This window comes from Heptranchias perlo, chromosome 19 (genome assembly GCF_035084215.1).
Source record: "Heptranchias perlo isolate sHepPer1 chromosome 19, sHepPer1.hap1, whole genome shotgun sequence".
In the NCBI taxonomy this organism is placed as follows: Eukaryota; Metazoa; Chordata; class Chondrichthyes; order Hexanchiformes; family Hexanchidae; genus Heptranchias; species Heptranchias perlo.
Genome location: NC_090343.1, coordinates 9,874,158 through 9,890,897, shown reverse-complemented (window position 1 = coordinate 9,890,897; position 16,740 = coordinate 9,874,158). Strand labels below are relative to the sequence as shown.

The following is a 16,740-nucleotide window of genomic DNA, read 5'->3' as shown; positions in this document are numbered from 1 at the left end:
AGATTTGATAGAGGTGTTCAAAATTATACAGGTTTTGATAGAGTGAATAAGGAGAAATTGTTTCCACTGGTAGGAGAGTCGACAACCAGAGGATACGGATTTAAGATAATTGGCAAAAGAAGCAGAGGAGAGATGAGGAGAATTTTTTTTACGCAGCGAGTTGTAATGATCTGGAATGCGCTGCCTGAATGGGTGGTGGAAGCAGTTTCAATAGTAACTTTCAAAAGGGAATTGGATATATACTTGAAAAGGAACAATTTGCAGGGTTGTGGGGGAGAAAGAGCAGGGGAGTGGGGCTATTTGAATTTCTCTTTCAAAGAGCCAGCACAGGCATGATGGGCCGAATGGCCTCCTTCCGTGCTGTAAGATTCTATGATTGTCTCTTGCACTTTGTAGCAGCTGGTTGAAAGCAGCACCGGCAGAGACATGGGGCATGATTTTTACCTGGAGTGGGGAAGAGTGTGGGGGAGGGGGAAGATTGCGGCAGGTAAGCTTGTTGGGCCTGGAGGAAACGCTGGCCTACAAGCAGTGCGATAAAGGCACTTACCCCATGAACCAGTCCTTCTCGCCTCCTATTACCTGGTGAGATTCATGAGCCCCGGGAAAGTGTTAAATTTAAAGCTTAATTACATTCACTTAAAAAAAACACTATTCAATGTCTTTTAACAACGCTAAATACCCGCCTGCCGGCACTAATTGCGACCTTTGTGATTCGGCTTCGTGCACGCACCAAAACACTCCCACATTAAACCCGGAAGTTGGAGCCAGGTTGTGGTTGCTACTATTTTCACCGCCCACCTGACCCTACCCGTTCTTGGGGGTTACAATTCCCCCCCCCTGGAAACAGTTTGCATGGACCAGGCAGTGAAAGCGGAGAAACGTAGGGGATGTCTTAAACACAAAACAAATTTTAAAAAAATAATTATAGGTTCAATTTGCAGCCTTTGCTGAATTAGCTGATCCCAGCTGGGGTATCAGTTGAAGCAGTACAATTGGTGTCAGTGACCCTGAGCTGGAGAGGGGAAAAGAATCAGCTCAGTTTCCTGTATCTGATCGCTATTCAGTGAACCTTGCTGGAATATGTGGGCGTGTGCAGACATGGCGAAGACAGAATCCAGCTCGTCTGTGATTCCCTTCGCAGTCCAACAGCCTAAAATCTCCCAAGCCTAGATTTTCTGTATTTGCTGATTCTGGGATTCACCTCTGGCAGGCCAGGATATCCATCTGTCATGGCAAGATGCCCCGACCCCAGCCGATCTTCTCGCCTTGGGGTTATTTACATTGGGGGTGGGCACGCTCTAGGCTTCTGCTGGGGAATCACGCCAGATGGAGGGTGGCGTCTTCCGACAGCAGGCCTCGGAGGCCTGTCCACATTATGAGAGGCAGGCAGCCTCCGTGCTACCCACAAAAGTTGAAAGAATTCTTTTAAAAAAAGTTGTGGCCTCCTCCACAAAAGACTTCTCGGCCTCAGGTCACTGGACTCTTGGGCCTAACAGGTGTCTAACAATCAAACAATGCAAATAGAAGAAAATATGTTGGAGGACTTATTTCCCTCATCTTAGGTGTCTGCTGTGGCTCAGTTGTTAGCACTCTCGCCTCTGAGTCAGAGGTTGTGGGTTCATAGTCCCACTTTTGAGGCACAAAATCCAGGCTGATCAGGTGCTGTCTTTCAGATGAGACATTAAAACTGGGCCCTATCTGCCCTCTCAGGTAGACATAAAAGATCCAATGGCACTCTAACGAAGAAGGGCAGGGGAGTTCTCCTAATATTTATCCCTCAGCCAACATTACTAAAAGAGATTGTCACATTGCTGTTTGTGGGACCTAGCTATGTGCCCACATATGTTTCCTACATTACAGCAGTGACTACACTTCAGAAGTACTTAATTAGCTGTAAGGCACTTAGGGATGTTTCAAGGTCGTGAAATTTAAATGCAAGTCTTTCTTTTCTTTATTAAACCCTTCCTGGAGTAAGACTGTGCACTGTCTTTAAACCACTTGCGTTCCCTGTTTACGTACTGAACTCACCCTCTTTAATGAACCCAACTACACCTGAGCTTCTCTAACCTAATTGCCTATCGATCAGTCCCCATTTTCTCAGCAAGGTCATGGCTTCTCAGGGAATTACTTTACTGAATGTTCCGTTCGGTCTGTTTTCTTTATTCAAACGAGCAAAACATTTCATTATAATCATCCAGTTTTAAACACTGTGATTAAATGCTGCACAAGGCTGTAAGGGCTGGCAAATGTCCCAGTATTGGTGTGGCTAAAACATTGCTCGGGTCAAAAGTTCCACTTCAGGCTCATTTGTCTGCCTGAATGGACGGACAAACTAATTTTTTTAATACTCGTGTTAAATACGACTACTGCTCGCAGTATTAGACAAGACATCCAGATCAAGGACATGTACATATCTTTTTAGTGGATTTCTGTCTCCTTCACTCACAAGGCAGTGACTCAGCATGTTGGAACACCAGTGTGCTGCACAACAAAATCCTGCATGTGGTAAGGTGCTGATCTCAGCTTCAGTGTTGTTATGTGGAGGTGGCAAATGGAAGCCGTGCATTGCTCCATTAAGTGCGGAGTAAAAATTGGAAGGCCAATCACTCAGAGGTGCTGTTGTGTATCCCTGCCAATTTCTGCTGCTAGGAGGCTTGAGCATAGCAGTAAATTTTACAGCCCATCCCTATAGCCAGAAAATATATTGGCCCAGAATTTGCGGGAGCGGAGCATCTCATGGCGTGCCCCGTGAGTTGGATTGTTTTCCTCGTCCTTTGGGTGGAAAATTTTTTGTGCCACAAATTGCTGGGTTTTTCACACACGAATAATGGCGCGTCCATTTAACTATTTTCCCAGCAAATTCAGGATCATTAACATTGGCACAAAAAAGTGACAAAATATATATATTTTTTTCATTTTCTCACATTACCCCTCTGCCCCTGAAGGTGGTGCCTTATGCGGGAGTACAGTTCCATTGGTGCCAATAGCCCTCCAATACCTCATCCAAGTGACCATCCTTCAAATGTAAGCCTAGACGTGAGTGTTGTTGCACTATTTGAGGGCTGGGGGAAGATATTACAGTGAGCCCGATCCTATACTGACCTGATATTCACACATACATACTTTCCATCCAGGTTCATTGGATAGTGATCAGGAGCAGGAACCTGCAATGATTTTTCTCCTCCCTGGCAAGGGGCACTGAGGCCAATCATGGTGTACCCATTGCTGTCCTAACAGAAATTGGCTACCTCAGCACAGATCAGGCAGGGACCGGTAAAAGGACCTTATTGGTCTGTATGTAAGCTCTGGAATTCTCTCCCTAAACCTCTCCGCCCTTCTATCTTTCCTCCTTTACGACGCTCCTTAAAACCTACCTCTTTGACCAAGCCTGTCCTTATATGGCTCGGTGTCAAATTTTGTTTGATAACATTCCCGTGAAGCGTCTTGGGACATTTTACTACGTTAAAGGCGCTATATAAATGCACATTGTTGTTGTATGGCTCAGTACCACCCCCTGGTGTACAATTTTTTCTTGAAGAGTATGTTGTCACAGCGTTTTGCTTTGTCACTGGGTGGGTGCACTACTACTACAGCAGATATTTTAAACTCACAAATGTTTTCAAAAGCGTTGCTTAAGCTCAACTGTTAGCACTTTTCCCCCGAGAAACCTCAATATGAGCACATAATCTAGGCTGACAGTGCAGTATGGTGGGAATGCTGCAGCCCCACAACCATCACCCCATCCCCCCCAGCCCCCAAACTCTCTGTTCCTTCGATTCTGGCCTTTTGTGCACCCCTCCACCCTTTACCCCACCATTGGCAGCCGCGCCTTCAGCCGCCTAAGGCCCGCGCTGGAATTTCCTGTCTACGCCCCTCTGCCTCTCCACCTCCTTTAAGACCCTCCTTAAAGCCCATCTCTTTGGTCACCCCTTCGAATATCTCCTTCTTTAGCTCAGCGTCCACTTATTTCTGATTACACCTCTATGAAACACCTTGCAACATTTTTCTACATTAAAGGCCCTATATAAATGCAGGTTGCTGTTGGAGGTGCTGTCCTTTAGATGAGAAATTACACATGGAAACAGGCCATTCGGCCCCACCAGTCCATGTTGGTGTTTATCCTCCACAGGAGCAACAGTCCTAATCCCATGTGCCCGCTCTATTCCCATATCTCTTCATTCCCCTTTCCTCCAACCACCTATCTAACCTATTCTTAAAAGTTGACTTGGTCTCTGCTTCAATCACTAACTCTGGTAGTTCATTTCACCGCCTCGCGACCTCTGTAAAAATAAGTTTCTCCTGCTCTCTGTCCTAAATCTCTTACGTTTAATCTTATCTCTATGTCCCCTTAATCTAGGCCCCTCAAACACTGGAAACAGTCTGTTTCTATCTATCATTTCCCATCCTTTATAGGAACAGGAATAGGCCATTCAGCCCCTTGTGCCTGTTCCGCCATTCAATTAGATCATGATTGATCTGTATTTTAACTCCATCTACCTGCCTTGGCTCCATATCCCTTAATACCCTTACTTAACAAAGATCTATCAATCTCAGTTTTGAAATTTTCAATTGACCCCCAGCCTCAACAGCTTTTTGGGGGAGAGAGTTCCAGATTTCCACTACCCTTTGTGTGAAGAAATGCTTCCTGACATCACCCCTGAACGGCCTAGCTCTAATTTTAAGGTTATGCCTCCTTGTTCTGGACTCCCCCACCAGAAGAAATAGTTTCTATCTACCCTATCAGCTCATTTGATCATTTAAACAACTCTATCAAACCACCCCATAATCTCTTCTGTTTTAATGAAAACAGCCCGAATTTGTCAAGTTTTGTCTGTTTTAGGGGTTCAGGAGGGTGTTAAAGATCACATCACACTTTCCCCAAAACAGGAAATTCTCCTAGTGTCCTGGCCAACATTCTTCCCTAACCCACAAGCAAATTAGTTCATCATTCATCCGATTGTTATTGTTTCACCTTGTGTATAATTAACTGGCCAATTCACTGCATTTGAGCTGTGCCTGAAAGATGTTACCTTCTTTGAAAAAATGTTTTGACCTGGTGTAAAGCATAAAACGCTGTAAATAAACAATGGCTTTCCAACACTGACATTGTTTTTAAATTTTAATTAACCTCGGCGTTGTCTCCTACCTAATGCACCCAATAAGGCATATCCTCTTCCCCTCTCCGAGAATCTTCTTACACCATCTAGAATTTGTTTTAATTTCCCCCTTTTTTTTTGCAGTGTTTATGGACTGGAGAAACGAGTGGAAGTTTTCTGTTGTGGTGCGAGGGCAGTGTTTGGAGGTGGAGCAACGCCAGTCACTCAACCTCTTCGCACTGGATGCGATTTCCCGGGGCGGAGACGAGAGAGCGCGATGGGCGGAGTAGATCTCCCTCCCTCCCTCCTCCATCCCCATGTTACCACAGTGACGCACGCTTTCTCTCATTGCAGCTTGTCCCTCTCTGGCTGGTGTTCCCCTCCCCATTTTCCTCCTAGTGGAGCCGTGACGCAGCTCCCAGCGTCGCTGTTCAATCGGAGTGAGATCATTCAGTTCGTATCAGAGGGGAAGAAGCGACCAAGACAACAACAACGTGGAGTGAGACCGACACAGAGAGAGAGAGAGAGTGAGTGAGAAGAGAAACCAAGATCCCAGGGAGCTTCCATTTCTGTGCAGTCGGTGAGTTTCTGATACATTTTTTTTGTATCAATTTAGACAGCGGGCATGAATGGAACGCGGAGAAATGGATACATTGACTCGGATTTTACACATGCTCCACTCGCTCCAAGTGAGTGTTTGTATCTCCCTCAACACCCGCTCCTTTCGACTTCCGCAGTTAGATTCTCCAAAGTGAGTTGGCTGGAAATAGTTCGACTTTGTCATTCAGACAGAAACAATGCACATTGGGGCCAGAATGCTAAAGCGTTTTTAGCGGTGCCCCACATAGCCGAACAACTTATATAGGGGGGGGGGGTGAGGGAGACGAAGCAAAGACAGTAATCGCAGACTTTAAGATGCCGTGAAAATCAATGCAAAGAGTTCTTTTCCCCCCCCCCCTCTCTCCTCCCCTCCCCCCAATCTATTTGGTAACAGTTTGTGTTCCCGGTGAGCGGCGGGGGGGGGGCTTTGTTGGAAGGTGGTGGTTGGGGAAATGTTGAGGCTGTCGGACTCCGAACGCCCCTCTCCTTCAATTGCACTCGTCCGATTTTCTTTGGGAAAATTGACTAGAGACAGAAGGAAATCGATGCGCCAGCCGCTCGTCTAATGAAAGGTGCACGGATCCAGACTTGGAGACTTTACTGCAATGTTGTGCATACATCTTCAATCGGATGCTTTTTTTTTTAAGCACAGGCACGGCGCAATTCTATTCTTTCTCTCTCTCTTTCCACCTTCTCCATGGCATTCGCCGAAGAGATGATCAAGGACGGTGACACCTAGTGTGCACAGTTGCATTTTCCTGTAGTCGGGTCTGTCTCTTTGATCACGTAGCTTACAAAACTCAAAACGAGATTGCAGGCGTCGTAATTTCTAGTGAGCTGCTCCGCACTCCGCAGAAGTATTCTACAGTTCTGTGTTAGAGTCTCCATCAGCATCTTTTCACCTTGATAGGTTTGACCTTGGGGGGGGGGGGGGGGGAAGGGGACGGTGGTGATGAAATATATTTCTGTCCCCGAGGTGCTGTGTCTAAAGTTGTTAAATCCTTTTCTTCCCTTCGGCTACTTTTCTCATTCTCATTAGGAGCTGGCTGTTGTCCTTCAGAAAGGGGGGGGGGGAGGAATTCTGAAAAATACTGCAGAAAATTGAGACTAATAATTGGAGTTGTGGTCGAGGTAGCCACATATGTAACAAGAATGAGGCAAGAGGTCACCGAGTGCCCTGGAACACCTAAGCTGTTCTTGTAACTTGATGGTCATAGACTGTACGGTACTGGTGATCCAAAGTTTATGATGACAGTGGAGTGTGTGCGAGCACACGCGTCGCCCATTTCCTTCGCCCCACCATTGGCGGCCGTGCCTTCAGCTTCTAGGCCCTAAGCTCTGGAACTCTCTCCCTAAACCCCTTCGCCCCTCTCCTCCCTTTAAGAATCTACCTCGTTTTAGTCACCTGTCCTAATATCTCCTTAAATGGAAACACTCAGCAGGTCAAGCAGAGTGTCTCCTCATGATGGCTCAGTGTCAAATTTTCTCTGATTACGCTCCTACGAAGTGCCTTGGGACGTTTTACTGGGTTAAAGGTGCTATATAAATGCAATTTTTTTTAGGATTAGATGGAAGGCAATCACTTTTTCTCCTCCAATTTTCTCTCGCCAAGTCCCTGAATGACACTGGAGTACAGCTCCATAGTGCCTAAGTGGTCACTTTTCATGTGTCAACCTGAATGGTGATTGTTGGTAGGCTGTTTTATCACAGAGTGCAGTGTCCCTGAACCTGATCTTGTTTTCAACTGATGTCCATGCCCGTGTGATTTCCAGCAAGGATCACCGGGTAATGATCATCGAGTTACATGGAAACTACAGCACAGAAACAGGCCACTCGGCCCAACTGGTCTATGCCAGCGTTTATGCTCCACACAAACCTCCTCCCTCCCTACTTCATCTAACCCTATCAGCATATCCTTCTATTCCTTTCTCCCTCGTGTTTATCTAGATTCCTCTTAAATGCATCTGTGCTATTTGCCTCAACTACTCCTTGTGGTAGCGAGATCAACATTCTTACCACTCTTTGGGTAAAGAAGTTTCTCCTGAATTCCCTATTGGATTTATTAGCGACTATTTTATATTTATGACCTCTAGTTTTGGACTCCCCCACAAGTGAAGCATTTTCTCTGCATCTACCCTATCAAAATCTTAAAGACCTCTATCAGGTCACCCCTCAGCCTTCCCTTTTCTAGAGAAAAGAGCCTCAGTCTGTTCAGCCTTTCCTGATAAGGATATCCTCTCAGTTCTGGTATCATCCTTGAGAATCTTTTTTGCACCTTCTCCAATGCCTCTACATCCTTTCCATAATATGGAGACCAGACCTGTGCACAATACTCCAAATGTGGTCTAACCAAGGTTCTGTACAGCTTTAACATAACTTCTCTGCTTTTCAATTCTATCCCTCTGGAAATGAATCCCAGTGCTTGATTTGCCTTTTTTTTGTGGCCTCGTTAACCTGCGTCGCTACTTTTGTGATTTGTGTATCTGTACCCCGAGATCCCTTTGTTCCTCTATCCCATTTAGACTCTTTTTAGATCAGGAGTGAGAACTCTGCCTGATTTCCCCCTCTCTAACCCATGGGCACCGTGACCAATTGTGCTGCTTTGAGATCTGCTAATTTAGCACAGACTGGGGCTTGAACCTTTTTGGTTTGTATGAGGCAAATAGGTTCTTAACCCACCCTTCTTGGCTACAGTTGTGTAATTGAAGTTTCCTTGTGCATTCTACCCCATTTCAGAATATTGAATAGAGGAAGACATGTCTGTAGGAATTTCAAGAGTAGAAAGAAAAGGCTGCTTTATTATTGTCATGGGGCACGAATTGTCCAACGGGAGTGTATACTTCTCTTCCTAAGATGTGACTTGTGCTGGGATTTAGTTTCGTTGGCCAGTTGCCGAAGGCCAGCACCTTTCTTCACGTGGGCCTCGAACGTAGCCAGGCTATCTGATTTATGACGGGAGGGCTATATAACTGCCTTCCAAATATAGTGATGACCATCCAGTCCTCACATGACAAGATGGGTGGGGTGAACAGTAATTACAAGTTCCAGTTTATTGTATCATGTGATGCGAAGGGCTGATGAAAGAGGAATTTTATTTTGTTATTGATAAAGGTATAATTATATAGAGTCTAGGCATCCCACATTTAAATATGAATCCTCTGTCATTCCTTACCTTGTTGCTGCTATTAACCTTTTGAAGGGAGATTTTCAGCAGGAATTGCTGCCTTGCAAGGCAGAAATTTCTGTTCCGTTGGCAGTTCAAAAAATGGCACCGTATGTCCAATAACACAGTCCCTGTCAATTTTGCTTTCTCTGTTTGTTAGACAAAATGCAATCTCGAGACCAGGCTCAACACTTCAGTGAGTCTGATGTGTTATAAATTCAATATTGATTTATTATCGTGCTTCGTACATTTTTAAAGCGTTTATGTCAAGATCAAAACTCCTGCTTTTACCTTCATCAATGCCAGTTTAAAGAAACCTTTTAAAGGATCTGAGCAGTATGTAACTGATCCTACAAGGGGGCAGGCAACCTTGGACCTGGTCCTGTGTAATGAGTCAGGATTAATTAATAATGTCCTAGTTAAGGATCCCCTTGGAACGAGCGACCACAACATGGTTGAATTCCATATCCAATTAGAGGGTGAGAAGGTTGATTCTCAAACAAGCGTACTGAGCTTGAATAAAGGAGACTATGATGGTATGAGAGCGGAATTGATTAAAGTGGACTGGGAAAATAGATTAAAGGGTAAGACGGTACATGAGCAGTGGTGTTCATTTAGGGAGTTATTTTACAACTTTCAAAATAAATATATTCCACTGAGGAAAAAAGGGTGTAAAAGAAATGACAGCCACCAAGGACATATAAGGTAGCCAAACTTAGTGGGAGGATAGAAGATTGGGAATTCTTCAAAAGACAGCAAAAAGTAACTAAAGGATTGATTAAGAAAGGGAAGTTAGATTATGAAAAGAAATTAGCAAAAAATATAAAAACAGATAGCAAGAGTTTCTATAGTTATATAAAAAGAAAAAGGGTGGCTAAGGCAAACATAGGTCCCTTAGAGGATGAGACCGGGAAATTAATGGTGGGAAACATGGAGATGGCAAAAATGCTGAACAAATATTTTGTTTCAGTCTTTACAGTAGAGGACACTAAGAATATCCCAACACTGGACAAACAGGGGACTCTCGGGGGGGAGGAGCTAAATACGATTAAAATCACTCAAGAGATGGTACTCAGTAAAATAATGGGACTCAAGGCGGATAAATCCCCTGGACCTGATGGCTTCCATCCTAGGGTCTTGAGGGAAGTGGCAGTAGGGATTGTGGATGCTTTGGTGATAGTTTTCCAAAATTCCCTGGACTCAGGAGAGGTCCCGGCAGATTGGAAAACTGCTAATGTAACACCGTTATTTAAAAAGGGTAGTAGGCAGAAGGCTGGAAATTATAGGCCAGTTAGCTTAACATCTGTGGTGGGTAAAATTTTGGAGTATTATTAAGGAGACAGTAACGGAACATTTAGATAAGCATAATTTAATAGGACAAAGTCAGCATGGCTTTATGAAGGGGAAGTCATGTCTGACAAATTTGCTTGAGTTCTTCGAGGATATAACGTATAGGGTGGATAAAGGGGAACCAGTGGACGTAGTGTATTTAGACTTCCAGAAGGCATTCGACAAGGTGCCACATAAAAGATTATTACTTAAGATAAAAAATCACGGGATTGGGGGTAATATTCTGGCATGGGTGGAGGATTGGTTATCAAACAGGAAGCAGAGAGTTGGGATAAATGGTTCATTTTCGGACTGACAACCAGTAACCAGTGGTGTTCCACAGGGGTCGGTGCTGGGTCCCCAACTCTTTACAATCTATATTAACGATTTGGAGGAGGGGACCGAGTGCAACATATCAAAATTTGCAGATGATACAAAGATGGGAGGGAAAGTAGAGAGTGAGGAGGACATAAAAAACCTGCAAGGGGATATAGACAGGCTGGGTGAGTGGGCGGAGATTTGGCAGATGCAATATAATATTGGAAAATGTGAGGTTATGCACTTTGGCAGGAAAAATCAGAGAGCAAGTTATTTTCTTAATGGCGAGAGACTGGAAAGTACTGCAGTACAAAGGGATCTGGGGGTCCTAGTGCAAGAAAATCAAAAAGTTGGTATGCAGGTGCAGCAGGTGATCAAGAAAGCCAACGGAATGTTGGCTTTTATTGCTAGGGGGATAGAATATAAAAACAAGGAGGTATTGCTGCAGTTATATAAGGTATTGGTGAGACCGCACCTGGAATACTGCATACAGTTTTGGTCTCCATACTTAAGAAAAGACATACTTGCTCTCGAGGCAGTACAAAGAAGGTTCACTCGGTTAATCCCGGGGATGAGGGGGCGGACATATGAGGAGAGGTTGAGTAGATTGGGACTCTACTCATTGGAGTTCAGAAGAATGAGAGGCGATCTTATTGAAACATATAAGATTGTGAAGGGTCTTGATCGGGTGGATGCAGTAAGGATGTTCCCAAAGATGGGTGAAACTAGAACTAGGGGGCATAATCTTAGAATAAGGGGCTGCTCTTTCAAAACTGAGATGAGGAGAAACTTCTTCACTCAGAGGGTGGTAGGTCTGTGGAATTTGCTGCCCCAGGAAGCTGTGGAAGCTACATCATTAGATAAATTTAAAACAGAAATAGACAGTTTCCTAGAAGTAAAGGGAATTAGGGGTTATGGGGAGCGGGCAGGAAATTGGACATGAAGCTGAGTTCGGATCGGTCAATGCCCTGTGGGTGGCGGAGAGGGCCCAGGGGCTATGTGGCCGGGTCCTGCTCCGACTTCTTGTGTTCTTTAGATTTGTGGTTGGGATCAGATCAGCCATGATCTTATTGAATGGCGGAGCAGGCTCGAGGGGCCGATTGGCCTACTCCTGCTCCAATTTCTTATGTTCTTATGTATGTGGACTCGGGAGTGGCCGTGACAATAACCTTATCACATTTGTCAGTGTATCATCCAACCTGGAAACTAGGTCAATTTTAAGTGAAGGTGTCCATCATATAGTTACAGTTTGCTCAGCACTGCTCACCCACCATGCAGAGATAGCTGGAGAATGATTCTGTTTGTAACTTAAATTTTATACTTTTTAAAAAAAAAATGGAAGATTGCCTGTGCTGGTTTGGCAGATTATAGGTGGTAGAGGCATCGCGCTAAAGCGGTTTGATACCCTGCTGTTTTGAGTTCATCTAGTCAGATGGTTGGAAACTCAAATTCAGTCTAATCTGACCTGTTCAAATCTGAAGCCAGATTCTCCAATCTCGCAGCAGGGTATAGATAAAGTTTCATCTGTTTACTGTCTTTATTGCTCCGACACCTGTGGGTTAATCCATCACAGTCTGATGCAATGAGTGTCACCTGTAGGTGGCCTTGGTGAAACAAGCTTCAGACCTTCTCAACCCATTTCCTACTCTGTGTAAGTCTACAGTACATAATGGCCCATAGTAACACACTAATTTGTCAAACTGACTCAGGCACAAGAATGATAGATGTCTTGTTGATTTATTCTTCACTGCGCTTATATATTTCAGAAATGTTCTAAATGGCGATCCTATCTTAAAGATAAGAATTTTACAACATGGACGGAAACCATGTGGCCCATCGCGCCTGTGCCACTTAGTCCCGTACCCTTTTAAAAAAAAAATTATTTTTCAAATATTTATCCGATATCCTTTTAAAAGCTATTTGATTTCTGCTTCTACCACAGTTTCTGCCAGCACACCCCATGTCCTAACAACCCTCTACATAATTAAAAAGGTTCCTAACCCCTCTCTGTTCTTTTGGTGATGACCTGAAGTTTACCTCCGCTAATTGCTGACTCACTGACCAGCAGAAATAGTTACTTCCCTATTTGCCTTATTAGAACCCCATATAATTTTGAACTCTTCTATCAGATGTCTTCTTAACCTTCATTGTTTTAATGTAAAGACCCTCGGGTTCATTAATGTCTCCTCATAACTAAAGCCTTTTGTTCCTGGTATCATCTCTCCTGCAGCCTCCCCATGGCCTTAACCTCTTATGGCACCCAAACCTAGATATAATATCCTAACTGTGGCCCAACCAATGATCTGTATAGGTTTAGCATTGCTTCTTTGCCTTTGTACTAGATGCTGCAATTTATAGAAGTTAGGATCCCATGTTTTTCTAAAGCTTTATCAATTTGTTTTCTACTGTCAAAGATTTGTGTATCTGCAACACCATGCCTCTTATAGAGTCATAGAATCTTACAGCATACAAGGAGGCCATTCATCCCATCGTGCCTGTGCTGGCTCTTTTAGAAAGAGCTATCTAATTAGTTCCACTCCCCTGCTCTTTCCCCATAGCCCTGCAATTTTTTTCCTTTTCAAGTATATATCCAGTTCCCTTTTTGAAATCTACTATTGAATCTGCTTCCACCTCCCTTTCAGGCAGTGCATTCTCGATCATAACAACTCGCTGCTTAAAAAGATTTCTCCTCCTCTCCCCTCTGATTCTTTTGCCAATTATCTTAAATTTGTGTCCTCTGTTTAGAGGCCTTCCTGCCAGTGGAAACATTTTCTCTTTGTATTTGCCCTATCAAAACCCCTCATAATTTTGAACACTTCTATTAAATCTCCCCTTTACCTTCTCTGCTCTAGGAAAATGATCACAGCTTCTCCCATCTCTCTCTACATAACTGAAGTCCCTCATCCCTTTTTTACAATTCTGGTAAATCTCCTCTGCACTCGTTCCAAGGCCTTGACATCCTTCCCTTTAAAGCTTTACCTTTTATTTCTTAAACTGAACACTGAAATTATCTTTGAACTTTTTTTTTTGCTACCCCAGTCGGCTTGGTGAGATCATCCAGTGAGCAGCTGAGCTGTACGGGTCTGAAGATTTGATGATCTCAGCCAGCGGTAGGCATCTTACAAATGGCCTCAGCCCCCTTAGGCAAGGGAGGGAAAAGTCAGCTAGGGTTCCCATATCTGATCCATATCCGGTGACCCCTGCTTGGTGCTGCTTGCGTGAATGTTGGGCAATGACAGGATTGTGCTTGGCTGTGAGCCCCTGCAGTGGAATAGCCTGCCAAGGCTCACTCACAAGCCACAGTGGCAGAGTAGTAGAGCATACTAGAATCCTACCGTAGGAAGAAGTCAACACCTCGAGGAGAGGAGCAGAGAAAATCAGCTACAAAGGAAACATTTACTTTCCTGATCCTGATTTCAGTCGCAATGACATGGTGAAAAGAAGGGTCAAAGAGCAGAGGTCAACGCTACGTGCAGTAACTGAACGTGCAAGTGCTATTGACCCCCTCATGGAGGAAAAAAAAATTGAAAATGGATCAAGTTCGCAATTGATGTTTTAAATCGGTGGGTCTGAACTCCTGACTCCGCTTGATAGAGAAGTATCATTCTGAGACAAGCTGCTAAAACACCAGGGCTCAAATTTAGAAGTATATTGTTTTTATAAGCTGGTGGCTACAGCTGTTATGATCAGAATTGAAGCAGTGCACCATGGCAACCATCCAATTGATTACTAGAGTGATGGGTAATGGGGTTTTAAACCTCAGCGTGTGTGAAAACTGCAGTTCTCCATTCTTTAGCTTACAGTGGTCCTGTTATCACAAGCTACCTATGTCACAAACCTGTAGTCCGTGAGGAATTTACTTCACCTTTCTTTCTACATACACCTTTCTTTCGACATACATACATACATATACTCAACTCTCTTTGGAATAAATTAACACAGAAGACCATCGATGCCGTCAGTATAAATGAGTTCAAGAGACAATTGAATGGTTGTAAATTTTTGTGTCATGTTTGTTTTTAAAGTATAAAATCAATAACGCCAATCGTCACCTGCTGCTTTCTTTTAGCTTTGAGGAGAGGTGGAGATTTACGAGCGGTTACCAATCTACAGCTTCCCAGCAAAAGAACTATTCTCCAATTGACCCCCAGATATACCTGAGAGCAATTAGTCTTTAATTGACCAGGATGCGTCAATACAGCAATTATATCAAAAACAACAACTTGCATTTATATAACGCCTTTAATGTAGTAAAGTGTCCCAAGGCGCTTCACAGGAGCAATTATCAAACAAAGTCTGACACCGAGCCACATAAGGAGGTATTAGGACAGGTGACCAAAAGCTTGGTCAAAGAGGTAGGTTTTAAGGAGAGTCTTAAAGGAGGAGAGAGAGGTGGAGAGGGCAGAGAGGTTTAGGGAGGGAATTCTAGAGCTTGGGACCTAGGCAGCTGAAGGTACGGCCGCCAATGGTGCAGCGATGAATATCTGGGATGCTCGAGGCCAGAATTGGAGGAGCGCAGAGATCTCGGAGGGTTGTAAGGCTGGAGGAGGTTACAAAGATAGGGAGGGGCGAGACCGTGGAGGGATTTGAAAACCATGATGAGAATTTTAAAATGGAGGCGTTGCTGGACTGGGGGCCAATGTAGGTCAGCGAAGGGGTGATGGGTGAATGGGGCTTGGTGCGAGTTAGGGTATGACGGTAGAGATTTTGGATCAGCTCAACTTTACGGAGGGTGCAAGGTGGGAGGCCAGCAAGAAGTGCTTGTGGCCTTAAATGGATACATCAGTTACACAAGATCCACCGTAGGAACAGAATCATACATTGTGCGTTACAGGCTACAGTGGCCCTTTGCTCATGAAGCAGCATATCCTCTGACTTATCACGAGGAACACCACAAGAGACCCAGTATTATGTTTTTAAAAAAAAAACATGGTCTGTCCACTATCTGGCCTATTTTTGTATCTGGCTCTTTTTGGACAGCTGACTGGCCTATGGAAACCAAGTGGCATTAATGGTGCAATCTGATGATGCAACCTGATGGGAAAATGGCCATGTTTGATGTGTTATTGTTCCTAGGTTCAGGTTTGGCCTTTGCCGCCTCGGAAGGAAACCAACAGGCTACCTCCACCTCTCTCTCCTCCTTTAAAACATAGAATTTTACAGCACAGTAACAGGCCATTCGGCCCAACGGGTCTATGCCAGTGTTTATGCTCCACATGAGCCTCCCGCCTTACTTAATCTAACCCTTTCAACATATCCTCCTATTCCTTTCTCCCTCACGTACTCTCTGGCTTTCCCCTTAAATGCATCCACGTTAATCACCTCACCCGCTCCCATGCGGTAGCGAGTTCCACATTCTCACCACTCTCTGGGTAAGGAAGTTTCTCCTGAATTCCCTATTGGATTTATTAGTGACTATCTAATATTCATTGCCCCTAGTTTTGGACTCCCCCACGAGTGGAAACATCTTCTCTATGTCTACCCTAACAAACCCCTTCATAATTTTTAGGATCTCCTTTAAAACCTACCTCTTGTACCAAGATTTTGATCCCGTCCGAATGTCTAATGTCTCCTTCCGCTCGTTCTTTGTCGGATAACGCTCCTGTGAAGCACCTTGGGACATTTTGCTACTATAAATAGTTATATTTACTCACACGAATAAAGTAGTCTTGGTCCACCTGCACCCTGGGCTTGCCTCTTCCCTAGCCATTTACCATGGTCTTCTTTGCCTGGACTCACTTCTCACTGTCTGTGAGCTGCATTCTTGGATTCTGCAGGCTTCAGCCACCCTTCACCTAGCTGTGGTATTGCTAGTCTCAACATTGCGCAGGAGTTGTTAAAAGTACAGGCAGAGCCTGGAATAAGAGAGAGAGAGAGAGAGAGACTTGCAGGTTTAAATTTAATCGGAGGGACCCCGAGTTTTATTTCTTCTCCAGGAACCAACAACTATCCCGAGGAGAGACCATTATTTTTTGGGAATTTGATGTTTTTCTGAGAGGAGGAAAAAAAAAACTAATCAGCCACAAGCACTTTTGAAATGTTAACACATTCATTATGCGATAATATGAGGTGAGAATTTGTATTTTAATGGTTGTTCTCAGATGAAAGAGGGGCAGCTTGTTCACAGAACATCACAGAGAAAGGCATAAAAAGGAGAAAATAACTATCCCTGACAATGAGTTACATCAATGTCAGTTGTAATGGCCTGCAATGGCTCTCTTCTGTATTAACATC

The 16,740-nt window shown here is 44.2% G+C and overlaps 2 protein-coding genes across 6 annotated transcripts in view; one reads left to right on the top strand and one right to left on the bottom strand.

Moving 5' to 3' along the window:
* The window catches only part of edem2 (ER degradation enhancer, mannosidase alpha-like 2), a 49,517-nt gene extending 44,087 nt beyond the window's left edge, over window positions 1–5,430 (bottom strand). Inside the window, exon 1 of one of the 2 annotated variants that reach the window (XM_068000277.1) lies at window positions 5,147–5,430. In XM_068000277.1, the coding sequence (XP_067856378.1) occupies window positions 5,147–5,415 (269 nt within the window). In that variant the 5' untranslated portion in view covers window positions 5,416–5,430. Of the gene's footprint in view, window positions 1–547; window positions 643–5,146 lie in introns of those variants that run through there. The other variant, XM_068000279.1, reaches the window with a different exon arrangement.
* LOC137335146 (protein NDRG3-like) overlaps window positions 5,421–16,740 on the top strand; it is an 86,435-nt gene continuing 75,115 nt past the window's right edge. For 2 of the 4 annotated variants that reach the window (XM_068000282.1, XM_068000280.1), the window contains exon 1: window positions 5,425–5,676. The gene's annotated coding sequence lies outside the window, so the exon portion shown is untranslated. Of the gene's footprint in view, window positions 5,677–16,740 lie in introns of all 4 variants that reach the window. The other 2 variants (XM_068000283.1, XM_068000281.1) reach the window with 2 other exon arrangements.